Source organism: Ammodytes marinus, assembly GCF_949987685.1.
Source record: "Ammodytes marinus genome assembly, chromosome: 8".
Taxonomy (NCBI): Eukaryota; Metazoa; Chordata; class Actinopteri; order Uranoscopiformes; family Ammodytidae; genus Ammodytes; species Ammodytes marinus.
In genome coordinates this window covers 11,720,612-11,744,801 of record NC_137212.1, presented here as the reverse complement: position 1 = coordinate 11,744,801, position 24,190 = coordinate 11,720,612, and the positions used below count along the sequence as shown (strand labels likewise).

General features: G+C 40.2%; 2 protein-coding genes across 2 annotated transcripts in view; both read left to right on the top strand.

Annotated features, from left to right (window-relative positions):
* The window catches only part of rabgap1l (RAB GTPase activating protein 1-like), a 104,035-nt gene that overhangs the window by 38,548 nt on the left and 41,297 nt on the right, over nt 1-24,190 (top strand). The gene's annotated exons all lie outside the window — the stretch shown is intronic.
* On the top strand, nt 3,585-4,751 carry gpr52 (G protein-coupled receptor 52; the record flags this gene model as incomplete). The annotated part of the gene is given in 3 exon segments (XM_080033303.1): nt 3,585-3,605; nt 3,609-3,626; nt 3,630-4,751. Coding segments are annotated over 3 exon segments (1,161 nt in total).

Sequence of the window (24,190 nt, the reverse complement as noted above, 5' to 3'; positions counted from 1 at the left end):
AGCTTGTTGTTGTTGGAGTTAAGTGTAAAAGCCCACCTCCTCTGTGTTTGGTTTATTTCTTGTCATGTTAACTCCTTTTAAGAAAGCACGTATCAGTTCTTGGAAGAGGCCAGGAACTTAGTGCGGTTTTACAAAGTTGCCATTTTGCCTCCAAGTTGCTGCCAGCTACTCCTAATTGCCTCCAATGTAGGTTCTTCTTATAGTTAAAAACAAAACAAAAACTAATGTTCATAACATTTTGCTGACATTTTTCCCTCACAGCCATGATGCTGAACAGTTTCTTTCCATACACACTTCTGCTTTGCCAATTTGCTGTCACTTGATCCCTTTTTATCATCTGCTGGTCAGAGGATGCTCCCAACTGGCCCGAAATGCCAGGCAACTGTAACTAAGGGGCAGGCATAACTGTGCTAAGCAGTTGGTTAAATAAAGAATAAATGAAGTATCCAGAATAACCTGGAGCCTGTCAGGATAGGGGAGAGGACTTATTTTACAAGGATTAGCTGTCCAAGATGTTCCACAGGATTGTGGAGGTTGAGTGTCAGCCTGTATAAATGAAAATGATATTCTATTGTATCTAAGTGGCAAGCTGAGTCTGATGGCCGCTAACTGGCATTATCTTTCCTTCTTCCCACAAAGTAGAGACAGTGTATTGCGTGACTAATAACGCTTCTTATAAGGCTTTTTTGTTTTATCTCATGTATGTAATCAATGTATTTGGTTGTGTTTATGTTTGAATTAAATATACCTTCAGTAAATATACTGGGGCTAGGTATAGAGAAAGGAGATTGAGAAAAAGAAGTGGAATTAAAAACTGGTGAGGAAACAGAGGAAAAGAGGAGAGGGGATGCTTTAGTTAACCCATTGATGACGGCTGCTGCGCGATGCCACATTGCCTCTCCTGCCTGATGCTGCATCGTGCAGCATTGTTACTTTATCTAATTTTCATGGCATGCGCAGCATAGAATGCACTGTCATTGGTTCAAATACACATGAGGTGGGTTTTGTTGATTTTTTAAGACCACGTGACTACCCAAAAGTTGTGTGGTTTGCCGAAAATCACATCCATCAATCAAAAAAATAAAAAATAAAAAAAAATAATAGAAAAAAATAAGCCGGCTGTGTCAGCGATAGTGTATTACAGAACAGTTAGTGGCGTTTGGTGCGCAGAATCCAGGTCCACTATAGGCTACTGACGAAAATCACACTAAATATTTTATATTATTTATTATTATTTTTCTTCCCCCATCTAATTCTGACGATTTTTAGAAAAATTTGTTGGTGTGTAAGCGCTAAGGGAGCATGTTTAAATAAAACCTGTGAACCTTAACTTTTAAATGTATTTTATTTCATGTTTCTATGTGCTACACAGGCTTAGATATTAAGGTTTTGGTAGACTTGACAATTCGTACTATTTTTTCAGAAAACCCTAAGGCATTAAGGACATGCATCCTAGATTGCCATAGTCATCAATGGGTTAATAGAGAAACCTTGAGAGATAAGTAATATGTAAATAGAAAATGTGTTCAAATTTACCTCTGGGAGAAAGCCACTGTGAGAGACAGAATAATGTGGCAGGGAGCCTCAGGTTCAGCTGCGATGGGAGGAGGCGGGGCAATGTGCGAGAAGCTGAGGGATAGAGAAAGAGGGAGGGTTCCTGTGTATGTGTATGTGTGTGTGTGTGGAAAGGGAGAGAGAGAGAGATTGAGTGTGCGAGCTAGAGAGATTGTGTGGAGAGAGAGAGAGAGGGAGGGAGGGAGGGAGGGAGGGAGGGAGGGAAGTGTAAGCCAGTCACAGCATCTCTCCTTCTCACTGCACCAGGGCTGAGGGACTCTTCGTCCCCTCGCTTCCCTCGCTGCAGATTTACTCATTTTCATCAGTGCAGTCATCTTTTTTTTGTTTTTGCTTTTTAATTGCTGCTTTTGCCAAATTTGAATTGCATTACTCTCTTTCTTTGCGCAAGGATCCAAGGATTTTTTTTTTAAATTACAAACATGGGTTATCCTGTTTAACGGAATTACATAGGGAACGTTTGCAGAGGACAGTGCCTAAAACTTGGACTCCTGCTGGGACTTGGTCTTTTCTTTATGTTGCTCAGTTGAACCCCCTTTTGTTGCGCTGCCAGTATTTCGTTAAGGGCGGCAGACATATTGAGAGAGGAGTTGTAGGACCCCATACCTCTACAACTAAAGCAAGTGCATATTTCAAAGGACTAAAGCAGATTAAAAAAATCTGTGGTTACGTTAAGCTCTCCAGGAGAAGGTGCTAAGCCTGTCCTGCCAACGCTTCCGGATGTCACAACAAAAATGCAAGTAACAAGTTTTATGGGATAAATACGTGGATTGCAGATGGATGCCTAAACGCCTCTCTGCAAGTGTCTGCCACAGGATTGCTGAGGAGCCAAAGTGAGTGGAGCACTGGGTTATTCAGCTGGCCTCTCATTGCTCCAGGAGATTCCTTCCACCTGCCTGTATGGGATTCTGTCATTCAACCCTTTCATCAGCTACTGGACTTTACATTTGTTTGTCTGTTGTGACATGCTGTTCAAAACAATGAGGCAAGTTTATACATTTGGATTCAACTGTTTAAATCACTTCAATCGAAGAACTCATCCAGACAATTTGACACACGTGGTTTTCACCTCATTCTGCCTAGGGATGCCTTGTAAACACATTCCCCACCCCAGCGCCATGTGTGCTGAAAGAGCTGTGACATTATATCCTGCGGAGATCCCCATGTTGTTCTAGCCTGTGTCTGTGTTTTGATTCAGACAATAGCTGGGCATACATGGATTCCAGACAGTGACCAGAGGACCACCAAAATAGGGGAAGCCTGCTGTTACATAGTAAACACACCAGCACCCGCAGCAGAATTCAACTTTGGATTGAATTGTAAAGATGGATGTAATTTTCCCCCGACTTGGTATACACCGAAGAGAGACTGCTAAGAAGCTTTTTTCTCTCTTCTAAACACAAAGGTTGCCAAAAGGTATTTTCTGAAAGGTAACTGTACTGTCAATCCCCTGTAAGGATCTGGCAAGAGAGAGGAGCATTATTATTATTATTGGTATTGCTTCATTATTTTGTCCTCTGTATATGGTGTCCTCCCTCTCATCTTCTGTGCTCTCTGCCCTTGTGAGAACAACTTCTGCCCTTAGCCTTCCAATGGCAACCTTCATCCGAATCAGGATGAGCCCTCAGCCTCGCAAACAAAGCTGCAAGGAAATTCACGTTTGGGATAGAAGCTGGCCACAGCACTAACGATGCCCTGCTCACGGTCTTACTGAAGAAATACAAATTTTTTCTCCCCCTCTACCCAATGACTGTTACCGACACACTCCTTTCACTAACCATGAGTGATTTGAAAAGTAGAGCTAAACTTGTTGTCCTACCCTCCTAAAGGCTGTATTGATTTTCTCCAGTCACTGTTCATTTGATTTAGACCCAGCTATGTGAGAGTAAGGTGAAAGAGAGAGTGCGTGTGCTAGAGCGAGTATTGAGCTCCACTAACTGAGGGAGGCTCCAGACACCTGGTGTAGAGTGGGTGGGGGGCCGGCAGTTCTCCAGTTTCAGGTCAGCTGCCTTATGGGTGGCACATCACAAACCTGACCCACCTGGATAGCACCCTGAACAATGAACCAGTCTGAACTGACAACGGACTCGGTGCTCACAGCCAACAGCAGCCACGGAGCCATCTTCCCTGGCAGGACGTCCAACCACTCCTGTCCCTTGGGCTGGGGGCTCAACGAAGGCCTAGAGGCTTGTGCCCTGGAGACTGCTGTCATTGTACTTCTGACTGTGCTAATTATTGCAGGAAACCTGACGGTAATATTTGTGTTCCACTGTGCCCCTCTGCTACACCACTACACCACCAGTTACTTCATCCAGACCATGGCCTATGCTGACCTGCTGGTGGGTCTTAGCTGCTTGGTGCCGACCCTGTCTCTGCTCCACTACCCAGCAAGTGTCCAGGAGCCAATCACATGCCAGGTCTTCAGTTATGTCATCTCTGTTCTGAAGAGTGTTTCAATGGCATGCTTGGCTTGCATCAGTGTGGACCGCTACCTGGCCATAACGAAACCACTATCTTACAACCAGCTGGTGACGCCATGCCGACTACGAGGCTGCATCACTCTAATATGGGTCTACTCTAGCCTGGTTTTCTTGCCCTCGTTCTTTGGGTGGGGTAAGCCAGGCTATCATGGGGACATATTTGAATGGTGCGCTCACTCTTGGCCAACCTCTGCCCTCTTTACAGGCTTTGTGGTGTGTTTGCTCTATGCACCTGCTGCACTTGTGGTCTGTTTTACCTATTACCATATCTTTCGCATTTGCCAGCAGCACAACAGGGAGATCAGTGAACGGCGGGCACGCTTCCCCAGTCAGGAGATGGAGGCTGGTGAGGGGGGCGGCAGTGGTCATCAAGGAGGGCATGGACCAGATCGGCGCTATGCGATGGTGCTCTTCCGCATCACCAGTGTTTTCTATATGCTTTGGCTGCCCTACATAATCTACTTCCTGCTAGAGAGCTCCCATGTGCTGGATAGCCCTGCCCTCTCCTTCATCACCACCTGGCTGGCCATTAGCAACAGCTTTTGCAACTGTGTCATCTACAGCCTATATAATAGTGTGTTCCGCCTGGGCATGCGTAGGCTCTCACAAACCATTTGTTCCTTCAGCCACTGTGCAGCCGATGACAGGGACTTTGGGGAGCCTAAACCAAGAAAAAGGGCAAACTCATGCTCCATCTGAATGGATGAGTGTCACATGATGAGGAATCTCCTGGAGTTTAGGAATGGAAACATGAATCTTAACAAGCTCAGCAGCTAGTTAACTTTTAGTTAACGTGGCAGGGCTTAACCAAATGGAAAACAATTCTGTTGTATCAGCCCGTCAGCTGACACCAGTGACATTGCCTTGGTCACAAAGAATCATGATTTATTGCATTACAAGCTATTTAAAGGGGATAGTGCAGTGTCTAAACAGAGATATGTAATGAGATGGGCACTCAGTGATGATTTTTATTCAAGGGTATGTTACTTGTTAGCATATATATATATATATATATATATATATATATATATATATATATATATATATATATATATATATATATATATATATATATATTTTTTTTTTTTTTTTTTTTTAACATCTCACTGTATGTCATCAGCCAGGTCAGACATAGTCGGGAGACAAAACTGTAACTCAAAATATTCATATTATTTTACAGATATCACATGGCAAAATTCCAGTTGAATTCTGTTAGTGGTTACGAATTGAATTGACCTTCTATTTGAAGTCTCCGTACTTTCTATGACTGTCATTAGCAGATACAAGATAACCTTCACTTAGATGTGCTCACCATCCTATTTAAAGGTTGTAAGTAGATATTTAACTTTTAAAACTATATAGACACACAGAGAGACAATGATGAGCACCGTTATGCTGCTGATAAGGAACAGATGGTGTATGGCCTTGACTATTTTCTAGAGAGAAAAGTGAGCAGTTCATTTCTGCTATATTTTGTGTTGAGTATGTGAACATGATAAAGGTTAACATGAAAGAGATGCACAAAAAAAGTCATGCTTAATTGGTCAATTGATTTTTAGATTGTCTTTCTATTAAAAAGGCAAATTGCCAAGGTTGAAAAGATTGATAAGGTTGTTTACTCGGATGCTCTGCAAAACATGGTGCATAATGTAACAGTGCACAGCAATTTTAAACAGTCAATCTCCAGTATGGCACTGTTTAGATAATACTTCAACAGAGCATTTGACCAAGGACTTTAAAACCACTATTATGAGGAGGGTAAAAACCTTTAAAAAAATCCCATAAGGTAGACAACCACATTTTCAACACATACTGTATAATACATGTCTGCTGCAGAAGTGTGGCCTGTATCAGATTGTTTTACAAATGAAATGCTGCTTTCGTTTATTTATTTTTACCAATTTGAATATTGGTTGATTCTTGTTGGTCACCAATTGATTGATGAACCCCTACTAAAGCACCTTATTTCCAGAAATTCAGACAGGATGTTTTCGTGTTGACAATGGCCTATTTATTGAGGGCCATCAACTGATGCTCTCAGCAGATAACTACCTAGCACACAGGTCCCCCCTTGTGCTTATGAAATGTCCCATCAGTGCCAGGATTCACACCATTGGCTTGGCATTCCTGATGTGGCTGTGTTATGAGTATTCTGCTGACAGTGTGATGCATGGGCGCTCTTGACAGCAATTTCAAACCAGCAAATAAATATTACATCCCTCCTGCATGTATATTGGATAATGAACAAACAGAATTGGCTAAATGAAATGGAATAATTTAATAGAGAATTTCATATTATTGTATACAATGAAAAGAGAAACAAATGTTGTCACATTTGATTTTCGAAACACTAAACAGCAAATAAGGGATTGCATTATGTTTTTTGAGCCGTGAACAAGTCAGAAACATGGCCGCGTCACAAATAGGTAAGAAATGTGACGGTAGTGGCAGAGTAGAGGATGTAGCCAGGGTTTGGGAGTTTTCCATCAGTGACACTTATCTATTTAATTTTGAAGATACTGTTGATTTTATTTCCTAGCAGCAGTGTAAAGGGGCTCAGGTGTATTTGATCTGATCTGTCTGGAGGTTGCTGTAAGTTTTAAAGTTAAGTGATCTGAAATAGCATGCTTAGTTGTGATAAAGGTTTTCCTGTGGTGGTGGTTTGTTATACTACTGGCCTGACAATCCTCATTAATTTAATGTGTTCCATTCTCTTTCAGCTGTACCAATTTTGTTTCACAGGATCAGACCTTATTTGAAATCACATGTTTAATTTTCGGGGAAAAACAACCTTTACTTCTGGAAAATGCTTCTTGTCAAAATCAGAGAGATCTGCTTCTGATCTGCTACCTGTCCGTACTGTGTGTGTGTGCTGAAATAAATCTAGTGTTAATTCACAGCCTAGACTCTGTAATTGGGCGTAAAGATCCCCGTAAAGAACGTCGGCCCCCCTTTGTCTATATACCAGTGTACAGAGTCTAGACTGTAGGTAAACACTGGATTTTTTTTCAGTGCACACACAATATGGACAGGTGAGGGATCGTGAGGAGATATTTACTGTTTCCAACGAAAAGTAATTTTGACAACAAGCCTTCTCCAGAATCCATGACTCCACCTTTACCTATTGAATTGGAAACTGTGCTTGTTGGTTCTTTTTTCACGATGTTTGTTCCCAAGCAACAAGTGACTGTGCTGAGATGGGCAAACTATAGGTTTTAGAAATGGTGTTTCAATTGAGCGTTTTGGGGGCTTTTTATTTGGGATTATTTTATTCTTTTACTGAGTACATTCCAGTTAGGTGAAATCTGAAGACTGTTCCGTAGTCTGGGGCTTTTGATATACAAAGTTCAGATAATGTGGGTTGTTAAAGCAACCTACAGACTGCTGTTTCTAATGATTCTGATCCTTTGCTACAGCACAGTAGTGTAGTCATTCCAATAGATTAACCTTGTACATTCCCTTGTTCTATGGATCAGTGTCTAAGCATAATTCATTCAACTCAAACTACAGCTATAGCCTATGACTTTTGATGATTTACCTATTTACTCATGTAGTAGTCAGCTGTGGTTTAGGCCTTGCTTGTAGTGTATATTTGTCAATCCTGAAAAGCAAGTGACACAGCAAACCCAGGCCCTTGATATTGTCTTTTATATATGCTACTTTACAGTACCCTGCCTAATTAATTCTTAATTTTAAAGTAGCATGAAGTGATTTCTGACCACTAGGGGCAAACAACTCTATTAACAAGCCTTCAGCTTATTGTATATCATTGGCCATCCAGCAGAAACAGTTCTGCTTGACCATTCAATTCAAGGGTCTTTCGGGTCACCTAATGAATGTAGGTAAAATACTTTGGTTTGGTACAAAGAAAACTATTTGTCTTGAGTGGGTTATCTTCATTCTCTATTTGCTTTACCAGCCACAGTTCACTTTGGCTTTCGGCAGTTTCACGTGAGGCAAGTCGCCTAGTGTCAACTTGAAATAATGTTGTGCTGGTAAAGGCTGCCCATGGTTTATACTATATCTCTTAATTTTTTTGTGCGTTTTTTTGGGTCAGATAACAAAGAAAACAAATCTGAAAGGTAAAAGCTGCAGTGTGGAGTGTTGATTCTTAGTGGGATAAGTGGGATCATGAGCATTCATCGTCCTTTAATATAGTCACGAGTTATTTAAAAATAAATATATTGCTTTATGCAGCTTAAATGCATTACAGATTGTTCTGTATATGTGCCTAAAGATGTTTTTTGTAGGAAAATGCGAAAAAAAAGTTTTTTTATTATTAGTACATGGACATGCTGCACTTTTTGAAAACATTTCCAGCTACAAAATCATAACTCATAACTATCTGAAGGTACTCGGTAATTGGATGTATTTTTTCATGATTTTGTTTTAAGTTCAGAGGGGTTTCCACTGTCATTAATTTTTGATCTCACTTCTGCCTTCACGTGGGTATATGTTCTGCTATCTGACGTTGACATAATATCTGTAAGATAAAAGGAAACGGAAGTCTTGTGAATTCCCTTCTGTGGCCATATCACCTGGCATATATGAGTAGACTTACGATAATATTGTTTTTATTTTGATAGCTTGTGTCTTTGGTGCTCATTTTGAAGCATGGTGAAGTGGGGTTTTAGGTGAAATTCATAGAATCTGAATTAGTACTGTATTATCTTCACAATGTGGTGACAAACAAGAACAACTAACACAAGAAAGAGCAAAATTATTTATTAGTCTAAAATAAAATAGCTGGGTTATTACCATGTATTGTAAAAGTTGGAATATTTCCCACAAGTGGAGATAGTGTATTTGGTGCCACAAATATGAATTCCTTCGGTCGGCTTTTTTGTAGCGGGTTATGTGAAATGGGTGTCTTGGCTCAAGGTTTCAATAATCCAAGAGCTTCTGAATGAATATTAAAAAAATAAATTGTTTATATGTGTCTGTATTACACTTACCAAACTGAAGTGGTAGAAAATCACAACTGTTGTTTGAACAAGTCGTCTTACTTTCAAGTGCATTTATTGGGGCTTTTAGTAAAAAGTTTTAATTACAGGATTATATGTATTTATTTATTAAGTTATGTTTAAACCTTTACACAATATACTGTATATGAGCATACTGTATAGAAGTGTATCCGTTTTTAATCTGCTGTACAGCCAAAAAGTCAGAAAAATTCTGACAAAGGTATGGGCACATACATTTGTGTTAAACCAACTAGGCTGCTGCTGAAGGCAGAGTATGTTAAATTACACAGTATATATTTTTTTATTTTTAAATTTTGTCAAAGACTGTGGTTTTGTTGTTGCTGCCAACCCAATAAAGGTGAAAATATTAGATATTCACATCTGTGTAGTTGCTTTTGTCAAATTTGTGTTTATGTATTTGTGTTTCATTCATAACCAGTGGAACTCTCCAGAGAAACCCACATATTCCTTCCACTTGGATATTTGAAGGAGTAATGGTGAAGAGAATGGAGATGTGGGCTTGTGATAAAGCTGCTTCCAGTTTGAATCCCTGGGCAAATATTGAGTCTGTCTCAGGAAAGAAAAACATTGTGCAACCGCTTGTGTGGACCACAGGCAGCCCTGTGGCTCTGGCGGAATAGTGGTCGTCCGCTGATCACAGTTGGGAATTCAATCCCCACCTCTTGCCTCATGTGGAAGTTTACCTGAGCAAGAAACTGAACCCGACAATACTCCAAATGGTTGTTTGACACTCTGTGTGGTAGCCTGCTGCCATCAATGATGTGTGTGTGTGTGTGTGTGTGTGTGTGTGTGTGTGTGTGTGTGTGTGTGTGTGTGTGTGTGTGTGTGTGTGTGTGTGTGTGTGTGTGTGTGTGTGTGTGTGTGTGTGTGTGTGTGTGTGTGTGTGTGTGTGTGTGTGTGTGTGTGTGTGTGTGTGTGTGTGTGTGTGTGTGTGTGTGTGTGTGTGTGTAAATGAGAGAAAAAATGTTGAAAGCCCAGAGAGTCTTTGGATAAAGCACTTGATAAATGCAGCCCATTTACCATTTAACATTATTAAGATGATGGTTTGAAAAAAATATAATTTATCAATATATGGCTTGAATAAACGTATTTTGTTTGGTTTATCTTATGAACAGTGGAAATGTTTAAGCCTTGTAGATAAGGCTCTCTTTGGAGATAAAAGGCTGGAATAGAAATTGCCAACCAAGAATTCCAAATTATGTCAGGAAATGCCTGCTCTATTCATGGCCGTCACTTTATCAGGAATTCCCTTTTATTTCTACAAATGACAGCACTTGCCTCACTTCCTCCTTCCCTTTCCATCCAGCCACTTTCCTCCTCCTCCTTCCGTCCTGAGAAAGGACCACCTGATCCCCGTTTGAGGTGGGGAAGTCATTATTGGAGGGGAAGCCAGTTCCTGCCTCTTTGTGCTAATGGTGGAGCCTTGCGGTGCCAACCAAAAGCCTTTGATGGCATAAGAAGGAGACACTCACACGACCACACACCAACACACCCTCGTATATCTTGCATGGCCTCAGTTTGTCTAAATGTGGGTTGTGACTATGGCCCGATTGCTGAGAGGTGTTGATCTAAGCATACCTGATCATGTGCTCTTGCAGTATGTTACGTGCAGTGTAAACATTTATTTATTCATCGATGCCCAAGACTGAGGATATAGCCACTCAAGTACCTCTGTGAGGCTATACTTAGGCACACAGTGCTTTGAGCTAAGTGTCTGCATTAGAAAATCTAGTCATGAGGACTCTTCCTTTAGGACCATGAATGTGCAGTAACTATTTACTATATTTATTTTTCAATTCATCCAACAGTTGTCGTGACATTCCATTAAAAACATATTGATGTCCACCTTATTGACCTCTTAATCAGTAGAGTCAGTAGGATTTCTGCTGTGGTATTGCTGCTGGACTGTCCCACTGCTCATTGTTTGATGCCATCTGGTACAGTTTGAATGTGCAGAAAGTCATGAGTTCAACAAAACAAATACTTACAATATTTCATAGAAGAGAAGAGATTCTGTACTTTACTTTGTCAGAAAGTGTGCAAAGATTTTAATTCAAAGTCATTGTCTGGACTTCAGTTGCACTCCATGGGGGTTAGGAGGTAAACCATTACTGACCTAGAAACATTACAGAAACATCCCCAATTTCACACACTTCACTTGTTCAAAACTAAATGATGCAAAATAAAAATATAATTAATGCTTTTGTTGCAAGCATCTGTAGAGAATAAAACAACAAACTGATAGGTTTCAATCACTATCACTTTGTAAGCCAAATATGTGAAATGTGAGTTAGCTAGAATGAATAGTCAGTGTAGTCATTGGTTATGGATGTTACAGAAAGCACCTGCAGACATGGCATTTTAATTAAAAAAACAGTATCTTTTGTTATTTTATAAATGTCACTGTCTCTCTGATTGCTATTATTGCTAAGGGGTCACATTTCCATCGAGTAACAAATTGGTTGCAGGGTTCAATCACTGAAGTGGACCTGAATCTGGTCAAAAGCCCCAGAGCAATCCACGGAACACTTACTTTCCCACTCATTGCAGTGTACCTTGGATAGGAACATTGCAAAATGTCCAAAACGTAAAATCACAAGGAGGTCCTCATCAGCTGCTTTTCAGAGTTCAATACTTCCATTTCACCTTTGGACCTGATGATTGCTATAGGTAGGCTTTGTATTCATCAATGGCCACTTGTCTGAGAGCTTTCTCTTCCATCTTTTCTAAGTGAAATGGCTCTCCCAAATGAGCACATGTGTTTGAGAAAAAAGACACACCATTCCCAGTTAATTTTTAAAAAGTTGTATTCTGCAAATTCTCACTTATTGTCCTTTTAGTCTCCATTGCATCATCTCCTCTCTCTCTCTAAATGTTGTAAGTAATGCTGACTCCGCTAATAAGACCACTTTGTGAAATCCCACATCGCCCCTGACCACCATAGCATAATGGCTTGCGGCAACTACGAAAATCAATTTAGGTCAGGGTTGTTGGTTGGCTACTTTGCTGACTTGGCTGGTAATGTGTCTGTCTCTGGTTAGGTATACATTTGTGACGATAAAGTTGCATGAGATATTTTTAATTTATGCTGTGTTCACCACTTGACCTTTAAATAAAACTCTGGTATATTTCAACCTTGCATATTATATATAAATGTGGCCACAGTTACTGTATACAGTACCTCATTTTAGATGCCTATGCAATTAGCAACAAGGGGGCGATCTTCTGTGATTATTTCTAGTTAAAGATGGGAGTTTGGGGGCGCTCCGGTGGCGTAGTGGATAGAGCGCAAACCATATTGGCTCCGGCCTTAAGTTGCAGTGGTCGCGGGTTCAGATCCGACCCGTGGACCTTTACTGCAGGTCATCCCCCCCTCTCTCTCTCTCTCTCTCTCCCTCTCTCTCTTTGTCTCCCCATTTCAGCTCTGTACTATCTAATAAAGCTTGAAAAGGCTGAAAATAAAGATGGGAGTTTGTTTTGTTTTTTTAGGCGTTAATTTCAATGTTTTAGATTTGTCAAATTAAGGGTGAATATTAAAAGTAGGTAAAAGGATTGAATTATATAAAAAAAAATATGGCCTCTCAAAATGTCTTACAAAACTTTGTGTAATGCTAGCGTCCTCTATAACTTGGCCGTGCTTCCAGGGTCTTGTGTCTTGGCTGAGGTTTGTGCCCTCTTTATCTGATACACACTCACCGGAAACGTAGATGGATCAGTAAAATCAACACAAAGAGAAGGATTCTAATAATGTAATCAGTGTAAATCTGGATTACAAATGTGGCACAGAGTAAACTTTCAATAATAAACTACTAGTGTATTAACTCGATTGTGTTTATATGGTCATATTAGTTGAATTAAGTTAAAATAGTTCTTTATACATGCATCAATGTTTACTAAAGCTGTCATAATTGTTAATCACAAATTATTATTTATTTGACTCATTTTATCATACAAATCTAAATTAAAGAGCCCAGCACAATAAAAATGTAGAGTGACAGCTTCTATACTATAGCCTATCAACAGCTGCACTAAGCAGCTAGTTATTGATTCATTTGAAGCACAATAATGATCAGTAAGTCTGTGATTGATAAATTACCACCATTGTTCTACAGCCCCACCCCACCACTCTACTCAGCAATCGCTGCATGCCTCATGGTCGGAACAGAAGTAATGGATATTGAGTTCATATGACATATGTCATAGCAAGTAATTTATGCATAGTTAACTCGTTTAAGCTTTTTAAGGAATGATGAATTAAACCTATATAAGCAATGGTGCCGTATTTATGTTTTCATATGTGAAAAAAGAATCCCTGACTGTGATGGATCCTCCTATTTTCTCTTCCATTGTCAACATTGTCAGAGAATTGAGCTCGCCACAGCTGGCACTTTGAACACCAGACATTCTTTCTCCTGTTCGAAAAGGGATTTAATGTGACAGAACGGAGTTTTGCTTCAGTCCACTTTCCTTGTTGCAGTACTAAAATAATTTGTATAGATTAAAAATTTTTATAGGTATAATAATATAGCATAATTTGCAGCAATATTCTTGCTCTATTCATACATAGAGGACTAGAAAAGCACCTTGAGGGACAGCGGAGGACAAACCTGTTTTCTTACTGTTAACCTCCATGCAGACCTCAGGTACTGAAGCTCTGCCAGCAGATGTACAGCCAGCTTCTCTATTTTTCTCACAGGGCATTTTAGCTGAATTAAATACCTTAAGACAGTCAAATTACCCCCTTGGCTCCTTAGCACATTTCCACCCCCTCCCCTCTTTTGCTCTTACTTTCTCTGTCTCTGTCCTAGGGCAGTGTTTCCTATAGCAGCACACCAGGCTTGGCTGTATTAGGCAGTTATGTAGTAGTGATGGTCAAACTGCTCGCCTCAGGTCATTGTGGATATGGCTAGTGCTTCCTCCACTGCCACTACGAAGGAGGGAAGTAAATTAATGAAAGTAATGTATACATTTTTACAGCTGTGTCTGGGTATATGCTGGGATAGAAATGAAAATTAGAAATATCTAAATTAGTACTAAACAAAACTACTTCAAACCATACAAACCTATGTCTGGCCCAAAGCAGTTATTTCCACCAGCAGTCTTATCCATACAACCTGTGTGAATCCTGATAATACTTGGTTCACAGAAAATACTTGGTTCACAGCTTCTTCTTTCTGAAGTGAATGCCAGACGAAAAAAAATAAACATATGCACATACAGTACATAACGAAGCTTTTTACCCTCTCTAGACGAATTTAGTATTTATACAAAGTCATGGAGTGGTATGTCTTTATGGGAAAAGATTCACTGATATTCAGTTTACTACCGTGTACATACAAAGGATTAGGAAGCAGGTTAATGATTGAGATTTAAAGGTTGCAGTGCAGGTTCCCAGCCTCATTATATCTGTGTAAAACACAGCATAACTTGTAATGTTTCTGGTGTGCAATTGTCACTTTTCTGTTAGCTGTTAAAGCTGAAACTGTATGGTCATATTGGTTGTAAGTATTATTTATTGAATTTGAAGTTAACAATTTGGGACCATTTTCAGTTTTCCCTACACTGTGTACATACACTGCTGTGGATATACATTTTAGGTTTAACCTTGGCATTTTTTTTCACAAAATGATGGATCAGACTGCTAGCTATGCTACTCTACTACATCACTGGTTACAGTTGGGTATCTACATTTTCTTAGGAGGCACTGTGTCGCTATGGAAACTCTGAGCTGAGTCAGAAGATGCAACAATGTTTCAGAGAGTTTATCTGAAATGTATAAATAGGGCGGTAATTAAGATAGATGTTAACAGTGGCCCCATCATGATACACTCAAGTGCACTTTTATTATAAAAGGTACTGGTACAAGCTGTTTATGTCACATAAGTAACACTTCCATTGAAAACACAAACACCTACAGTACACATATAACTATATACACATCCATGCACAAGTCTCTCCGTCTTCTCTCACAGGCTGACCCTCCACTTCCTCCACCTCTATCTTCCCTTGGGGTGTTCTGTCTACACATGGCAGAGACTCTGCTCCTATCCTCCAGTAAACACCACAACACACAAAATGACAAAATGTCAGATATCTGGGGGGATGCACTTTATCCACTGACCTCTCTCAATGATGCTGCTTGTGTGTGAGTGCGGGTGTATATGTTTTTGAGAGAGAGAGGTCGCCATATTTCTTGGCACTGACTATTTGTTTTAGCCCTACTTAATTCATTCGATGAGAAAAGTAAAGAAGGATTGTAACCCAAACCGCTAAGCCAAAATACCTGTTACCCTCTTGCTCTGTGGTGTATCAAGTGCTTTACGAATTATTCATTTTTTAACACTGCGTCCGCAGTCTCCGCACTACCAACTGGGCTTATTGAAATTCAGATCCAGCCCAGCCATTAGAATGCCACGGCAGCCATACACAGACAGATGAATTTGCAATCTGCCAGGCGGCCCAGCTGTTTCCCCCCCTCCCCATCACCACCACCGCCGCCACCCTCAACCCTCCAGGGAAGCCTCCAGAAACTTCCTCTCATGCAACCAAGGACAAAGGCCTCAAGGGAAGCTGGTTTTTAATTACTGTGTCCTCCTCTGAATAACACACCAGTAGATTATCTCGCTGTTTCCTCCTGAAATGAAACGGAATGAGGAGTGTTTGGGGGAGCAAGGTGTGTCAGCAGAGAGGGGAGGTGTCATCGGTACGTTCGGCTGTCTGCCTTAACTTGAGGCTAGACTTCACTCTTTGGTTTTTGCATACCATCAAATTTAGCACCTTTTTAGGAATCCGAGGAACGAGCGTTTTTTTTTGTTATCTGTTATTTTTTGGAGTTTTTAAAGATGTTCCTCTAACCTGGGAGCTACAATGTTAATCTGAAGGATGCCAGGAAGTGCTTTAATGGAAATGAATAGCAGACCTTTGAATTGCCTAGAAAGCATTTTAAATGCACCTCTACCAGGCACAGTGTGCTGAGCCCACAATTCTCTCCTTAACAGCACCTGTCTTCATAGCCACACACTATCACTGATCAACAAGGAGAACCCTCACACACTAGCCTTACTGCAACGAAGCAGCTGCACTGTAGTACATGTTTCTTTAATGCCTTGCTCATAGGCTCGTTGAAGCAGGTCTATCACGCAAGGAAGATGTCTCTTTTTATAGACCACACTTCCATGCCTCTCTGCACCTTTTTTTTTAGTGTGGGAGGGGGGAGAGGGGAAGGGGGGGTTATGTAAGGCTTTTGTGATCCAAATGCAGCCGGTTTGTCACTTACATATTGGCCTTACTTTGAGGGAGTGGACATTTATCTGCATGAATAAAAGACTAGCTAATATTCTGGCTGTCAGTCATTATGCTGCCACTCTCCTCTTGCTCTTCTCTTGTGTCATCTTGCCTCCCGCTGTCGCCTGCCCCTTTCAGGTCATTTCACAATCCCTTCATATTGGTTATGTATGTTCACCACTCTCCCATCTGTCCTTTGTTTGTCTTTCTTAGCTGCTTTTTCTGCGTACCATATGTTTTTTCTTGCGTGTCTTTTCACTTTACTTGGGGTTAGTAGTATACTCTGTAAACTGAGCTTCTCTATAATAAACGATGGTGCTTTACATTAAAGTAAAACCAGTTTTGAGACTGTGACTTTGTCTGGACTCTTGCATGGAGGAGCTGTAGGTTGCTGCCCTGCAACAGACGCGCTCGAACACAGCATCCCGCTGGTTCATCACAGCCACTGTCGGCCCATAATGCAACAGTCCATATACATGCTGTAGCCAGGCACAGATGGCACAGAACTTGCTTTTGTTTCCACTTTCCCGTCAGTGGAAACGGTGTCGAAGCGCATTGAATTTATCCGATTGACCTCTTTCAGGGTGAAAAGCGGGAGAGAGGAGTTTTTGGCTAATCCAGAAAATTCAAAAACGTATTAATGGTTTTTCATCCGATATTGGCTTTGTCGCATTGTCCTTTACATTGATTTGCACCATTGCTCCCAATAGTCTAATACACCCATAGAGTGCAGCAAAAATGTAAAGGCATATGTTGAAAACATCTTCATATGATAGAAAAAAACATTTGCAGTCTGTTGGATTAACAGTTAGACTGTCAAATTCAGATAGAGCATCCGCTTGTGCTAAAGCAATAGCTTTCCATATTTGGACCCATCTTTTCCAGTGATCACTGTTTCCCTACAAGTGGCAGTTGCTGGAGTTGTTCAGTAAAACATTAAGGTTTGGTGAGTAGCACTGATCCCTCTGTAATTATTCCGTACACACAGTTTGAATTTGCACCAAGCAATCTTTCTTCATGGTTGCCTCCAGCGGTTGAACGCTAGTAGCATCCTCTCTGATTGTCTCTGATTGGTTGGTCTGTCACTCCAGGATTTAGTGGGCTCTGAGTGTTCAGCTGTCTGAATCCGGCGTATTTCACTCCAGCCTCATCGGTTTAGCAAAGCGTGGCTGCCTCACTGTCGAGAGGCTCACCAGCCAGCACCCGTGGGCCCTTTCCACACCCTAGAGTTACATAACACTGTCAGGAGAGAACTTGAGAGCTCACTGCTCTCTCCGGAATGGTATAATAAGGAGCAAGATGGGTCTGCTTCTTAGATTATACATTTACATTTTCACATTTTGAGCATTTAACTACCACTTGTAATCCAGAGAGAGTGAAAATGTGAGAGCAGGTAGGTGGTTCAGGATTCAGTGCAGTTGATGGGCAGAGTGACTCATGCCTCTGAATAAAAAAAATGACATATTCAACTGTGCTGTGTGAAGCACACATACTGTAAGTGTTGGCATACTGTGTCTGCCTCCAGTTTATAATTCTTAACATGCCTCATGTTTAAAAATGACCCTTACCTTCCTACATGCAGACAAAATTGATTGGTCCTTTGTGTCACATGTCTGACTCATTTGGATACTGTTGTCATATAGAGATTCAGATAGTCATCTATATGCCACATCACTTTGGCCTTTCCCCTGGAATTTAAACAACACATTTGAAAACTCATCTGCACAGTTGTTGGAAGTAGCCATCCTCCTGCCACAACCACCTCTCACATGGTTGGTTTGTTCATACAAAATTTAATTCAAGAGTCTATGCAATACAGTTCTTTAAAAGAAGGACCCACCACTTGTGGGATATACATTCAGGGACCACATTATTGTAATGTCACAAAAAAAAAAAAAAAAAAAAAAAAAAAAAGCCCGCCCATAACGTCTACAAAATTAGCTGAGATTCTAATCAATGTGTTGGTTAAATTATATGTTTATTATTGATGTCATAGTTAAATATGGTGTAGTCCACTAAATTATATTGCAAGGTGTTTTAGGGTTTTGTCCTTCCCATTTACAGATATGAGTGTGGCAGTAATAATAATTGAATGTAACCTTTGACAGTGTCGATATAAAATGAACATTGCAGCCATCCTAAAAGTAGAACAGTTAGATTGCATTAGGCTTTACAGGTTTGCTTCATAGTAGCCACTCTGTGTATTTCTATATTCTTTAGAATTCAAATTGTTCCCTCTTTCCCTTCATTTTCTATTCATGCATTGTTGTTAATATGTGATGTGCTGCTGTTAATACTGTTCTTAACGTCTGTTGTGTAGTGATTCCTGATACTTCACCATAGTATACTCTAGAAGGAAGGTCCCATTTAGCGATATCCTTTCCCTGGAAATACTTAACCCGTCTACCCGATACTGTGCACACTAGACTTCACACAGGTCACTAGCCACCAATGTCAGCTAGACCCAGATGAGCCACCAGTGTGCCTTTTTTAAGGTCCTGGTTTCATCTTTCCATCCTTTCATCTTTCCTCCCTATAGAGACAGGAGGAAGTGAACAGAGCCTAGCAAGGCAAACAATAAGTGGACAGAGGATTTAACCTGTCAGCTGGAGGAGCACACTTGACATGATGGAACAACTCCAGTGTCAACTCCAATGTACCAGCCTTCGGAACAAATTGTTTTTATCCTAAAATGAAAGGTGTTTGTTTACATTTATCCCCTTTTTAAGCTAAATATAAATGAAGGCACGGTCGGTCACCAAGGTGTTTAATGGATTAACATTTAAAATAGTACCCGTCAAGCACCTGCCCTTTTTTACTGCTTTCCTCCTCACATTCGGTTGGTGAAAAATGGTTAGATATTCAGCAAACAACATTATAAACAGAAAACAGCACTGAATCCTCACATTTAGCCAGCAAATAATCAGCAAATATTAGGTATTTTCCCCTTTTTTAAATGTCTTAAAATATTAATCAGTTATTACATTGCTGACAGTTAAATGCAAGATGTTTTTTGCATTTTCACACATTGTGTATGGAAGGCACAGCAGTGAATGAGTTTGATCGTATGGACTACCTGTGTTGCTCCAGTTAGTTCTTTTGCAGAGGTAAACCTCTTGACCCTCTGAACCTGTGACAGTGTTAACCAGTGAAGCCACTATATATGGTTTAGTGAAATGCTGTTGGATGTAGAGGGATGTGGAGGTGGAGTGCAGGTTAAGACAAATCAGCAGTTTTATTTTTAGCTGCGTATGTTAAGTAGGTTACCTGTCCGTGAGGTCTGAGAAATGGACCGTCTGCCCAACAAGCCCCCTGGCTACAATAAGAGACAGCCCCCCCACCCTTCCCCTGCTTGTAAATGTCTCTCTTTTTATCTTTATTTCTCTGCTTCTGTCTCTCTCTCTTTGTTATCTTTCTTGATCAGTCTGTCTCTTCTCTTCTCTCCTTGCTATTTGCTTCTCCCACTCCTTCTCTCCTTATTTCCATCTTCTTTGCTGTCTTGTTTTCCACCTTCAGTCGGTCAGTTTAAAAGGCACCGGGTGAAAAAAGCTCTAATGGCTACGCACAATGCTGAAGAATACACACACCAGCATATACACACACCAATCAGACTGATGGTGGACAGTGTTTAGATAAAAAATAAAGGCATTTTCACCTTAATTTGACAGTTGAAGTGACAGAGTGGAAATGGGTAGAGAGAGAGTCTCTGCTTGCAGATAATATAATATACGTATAGAAGTTAAAATAATATGGTTTTTAATTTTATTTCATGCATTTATGAGGATCCAACAAAGCTTCCTGTGTTAATCTTCCCTCTGCCTCTCAGTTTTTTACATTTTGTTTACGCCCTTATTAATATGGGCGTAAACAGGGTCCACTGACCTGCACGCTCTGCTGCTTGTTAAGAGATGGAGTCAGCAATTCTAATGAATGTTTGTTGTGAAAATCTATTTTGTCAAAACCAGTGAATATCTCCTCACATTCTGCTGCTTGTGCGTCCTGTGTACAAATGGAGCACACCTTAGCTAGCAACATGCCTTTTGTGTTTACAGAGCCTGGTGTGTGTATTAACACTGGACAGTTAGCGAATCATGAGGAAATATTCACTTATTTTGGGGATTGTGACAACAAGCTTTCTCCAGAATCGCTGACTCCGATTTCAGATTTCTCTACCTCGTAGAATAGGGCCATGGGGGTATAGGACTTGGGTTTCTTCTGTTTATTTTGTCTTTGTACGAATGGTGTACAGCTGGGATGTTGAACTGGGTCACTGTGACAGAGAACTGAAGTAGCTGATGAGGCTGCACTTTCTCCTCAACACCTCAGCCTCCCTGCAGAGATCAAGAGCTGCCAACTTCAGCATTCACCATGTGGGCACATGCACACACTCTCTCTCACACACACGCACACACACGCACACACACACACACACACACACACACACACAAACACGCACAAGCATACACACACACACAAAAACACGCACACACACACAAACACACGCGCACACACACACACGCACACACACCACATCCATCCATCCAAATGAGCTGCATTTGTTGTTGCAAGTAGTTAGTAAGGAAAGGTATGCACCAAACAGTACGAGGGTTTTTATCCACCTGTCTTATGCACAATTGTTATAAGACAACTTGAAATGGAAATCATTTGAGAAATTTGAAATATATGGTGCCCTTTGAATTATGCATGGGCATATTATGTCATCTTGCTGTGCCCTCTTCTTCTACTGTGTTATAGTGGGACTGACTGGAGCATTAGCCCCACCTACTGCTTATCTTGATGAACCAACTACCAATATTTGAGTGACAGTAGTGGAAAGTGAAAACATGCATACATTCACATTTTCTTTTGTAGATTTTCTGCTTTTGCTACATTTGGATGCAAATTCAAAGTTTCAATGTTTCCTGGGGATATTGTTTCAGCCAGAAAACTACCTAATACTGTTATTTTTTTATTTATTTATCATCGTGAACACTGCTAAACCTCAGCTTAACTGGACTTTTGAACAAATGTTACATTTCAGATAAAAACTTTTTTTTTATATGACATATGTAAGGAATCCACACTCAGAGAAAAAGCTGTTCAAGCGAGCCAGACCATAGGGGCTTAAACGTCTTTTGCGTGTTTGTATTCTGCAGAGAAGATGATGCAAATATTTTCAGGAGGATGCATGGAGGTGTCGGACGGGAGGAGAAGGAAGGAAGCTAAGTTGAAAAGAGAATGGAATATGCAAGAGATCACAGAAGTATGTAACGTAAAGAGAAATTTTCAGAAAGCCGTACAATTCATGGTGCATTAGGAGATAACGCTGACAAAAAAGTTGAATATGGAAGTATAGAGAAAGGACAGGAGGCAAGTGAGAAGAGAAATAAAGGAGATGGGACTTCAAGGAGAGAAGGAAATGTGCAGATGGAAGTTGAATGGAAGAGAAGGAAAGAATTCGGAGCAAAACGGAGGGAGACTAAGGAAGACTAGAGGACGTCCTCTCCTAATTTATTTGTAATGTTGTTTGAGTGATGAGGCTGTTAATTAGTAGAGGCATGCATGGTTTATTAAATCAAAGTGTTTTCAACTTTCGGTGTCAGCCAAATTCTTGTCGGTCTTTGCTGATGTTGCCATGGTACTTACAGTGTCGTAAATGTGTTTGTGATAATGGGCTAACTCATTAAAAGTAATACATTAATCATCTGTATAATTATTCTAAAAGTAATGTTTTTACTCGCTGAGAGATTAATTCAACTGTTCTTTGTGTGGTCGCCCTGCACTCTCTATTCTCTTGTAAATGACAAAGGAACCGCACAATGTAAATGTTTTATTCTCGTTCTTTTTATGAAGACATAAAAAAAGTATTTCAGATGTTTTATTTTTCATTTTTTTTCAGCATCATCACTGTTCATTGTGAAGATGAAAACAAATGTATATAGAAGAGGAATGTTTTGTTTAAATCATTAGTCTACTGTATTGGTTTAATGTTAGGCAGGCAATAAGTGTTTTATTAATTTTAAAATTAATACAATACACAAAATGTTAGTTCTATTTCAAACACATAATACCCATAATACAACACATCCACATTACACATCTCATTAAAGCATTACATACAGGTTTGCGAGTTTTTATTAATTGTTTTGGGGTTTATGAGTGTGTGGGGATACCTGTAAATTATGCTACTGCATGTATAATACAAAAAAAATCTAACTGTAGAACACTGGCACATGTTCAACAAGCACTATGTACACTCACCGGCCACTTTATTAGGTACAGCGGTTCATTTTCTTGTTAACACATACAGTCATGTGAAAAAATTAGGACACCCCATTAAATATTCAGTTATTAATTTAAAAGAAATTCAATATCAATGTCTAATCTTTTTTTTTATTTATCTCTGGAAAAGTAAGTGATCTAATTGCAGGTAAACAGCAAACAATTAACATTGTTTTACTCATTAAACAAAAGACATCAACATAAATGCATATTCTCACTGAGGAAAAAGTTAGGACACCCTGCCCCCTAATACCTAGTGTTACCCCCTTTGGCTGAAATAACTTCATTGAGACGCTTCTTGTAACCCTCTACCAGTCTCTGACATCGGTCTGAGGAAAGTTTGCCCAATGCAGAATGTTTTAACCTGAGTGATGTTTGAGGGGTTTCTTGCATAGAGCCCGTTTCAAGTCACCCCACAGCATCTCAATGGGATTGAGTCTGGGCTTTGACTGGGCCATTCCAGGACTCTCAATTTCTTAGTTTTTAGCAAATCCTTGGTCGATTTACTGGTACGTTTAGGGTCATTGTCATGTTGGAGGGTCCAGTTCTGCTTCAGCTTTACTTTTCTGACAGATGGTCTCACATGTTGCTCAAGCACCCTCTGATACACTGTAGAATGCATGATGGATTCTATTATGGTGAGCTGGCCAGGTTCCGTTGAAGCAAAGCATCCCTAAACCATGTCACTTCCAGCTCCATTCTTCACAGATGATATGAGGTTATTTTCCTGAAACGCTGTATTTGGTGAGCGCCAAACATGTCCTCTGTTCTGGTGTCCAAATAATTCAATTTTAGGCTCATTTGTCCAAAGAACATTATTCCAGAAGTCCTGTTCTTTGTCCACGGTCTCTCTGGCAAACTTCAGTCTGGCCTTAATGTTTCTCTTGGAGAGTAAAGGTTACCTCCTTGCACACCTCCTGAAAGTAAACTTGTGCAGTCTCTTTCTGATTGTAGACGCATGCACCTTCACATCAACAGTGGCCAGAGCCTGCTGTAGGTCCCGTGATGACATTTTAGGGGTTTTGGAGATTTCTTTTAGCATCGTGCGATCTGCTCTCGGGGTGAACTTGCTTGGACGGCCAGACCTGGGCATGTTGGCAGTTGTTTTAAATGTCCTCCAGTTGTGCACTATTTTCCGGACAGTGGAATGGCTGATTTCAAAATATTTTGAAATCTTTTTAAATCCCTTACCAGACTCATATACGCTGCAAAAATCTTCTTTCTGAAGGCCTCAGACATGTCTTTTGATCTCACCATGGTGTTCACTCTCACGTCAACAGTCAAACTGAATGTATGAGGTTTAAATAGGGCAAACCTCCTTCAAAATGCTGAGTAACAATGTTTTTATCATGTGCACCTGATGTGATACACTGGTGTGTGATTTAATTTATTTTAAGTGAAAATTTTTTGCGGTGTCCTAATTTATTCCCCACCAGAAATTGCATGTTTATTTTATTACATTTTGCAGAAAGTAGCAAACAGTATTTTCTTCAGTTTTACTTGTTTAGTTATATTATTTGAATCTCTCATTATTGTTAAAATTTATATTAAATATCCATTTGTCTAAATATGTTAAAAAAGACACAG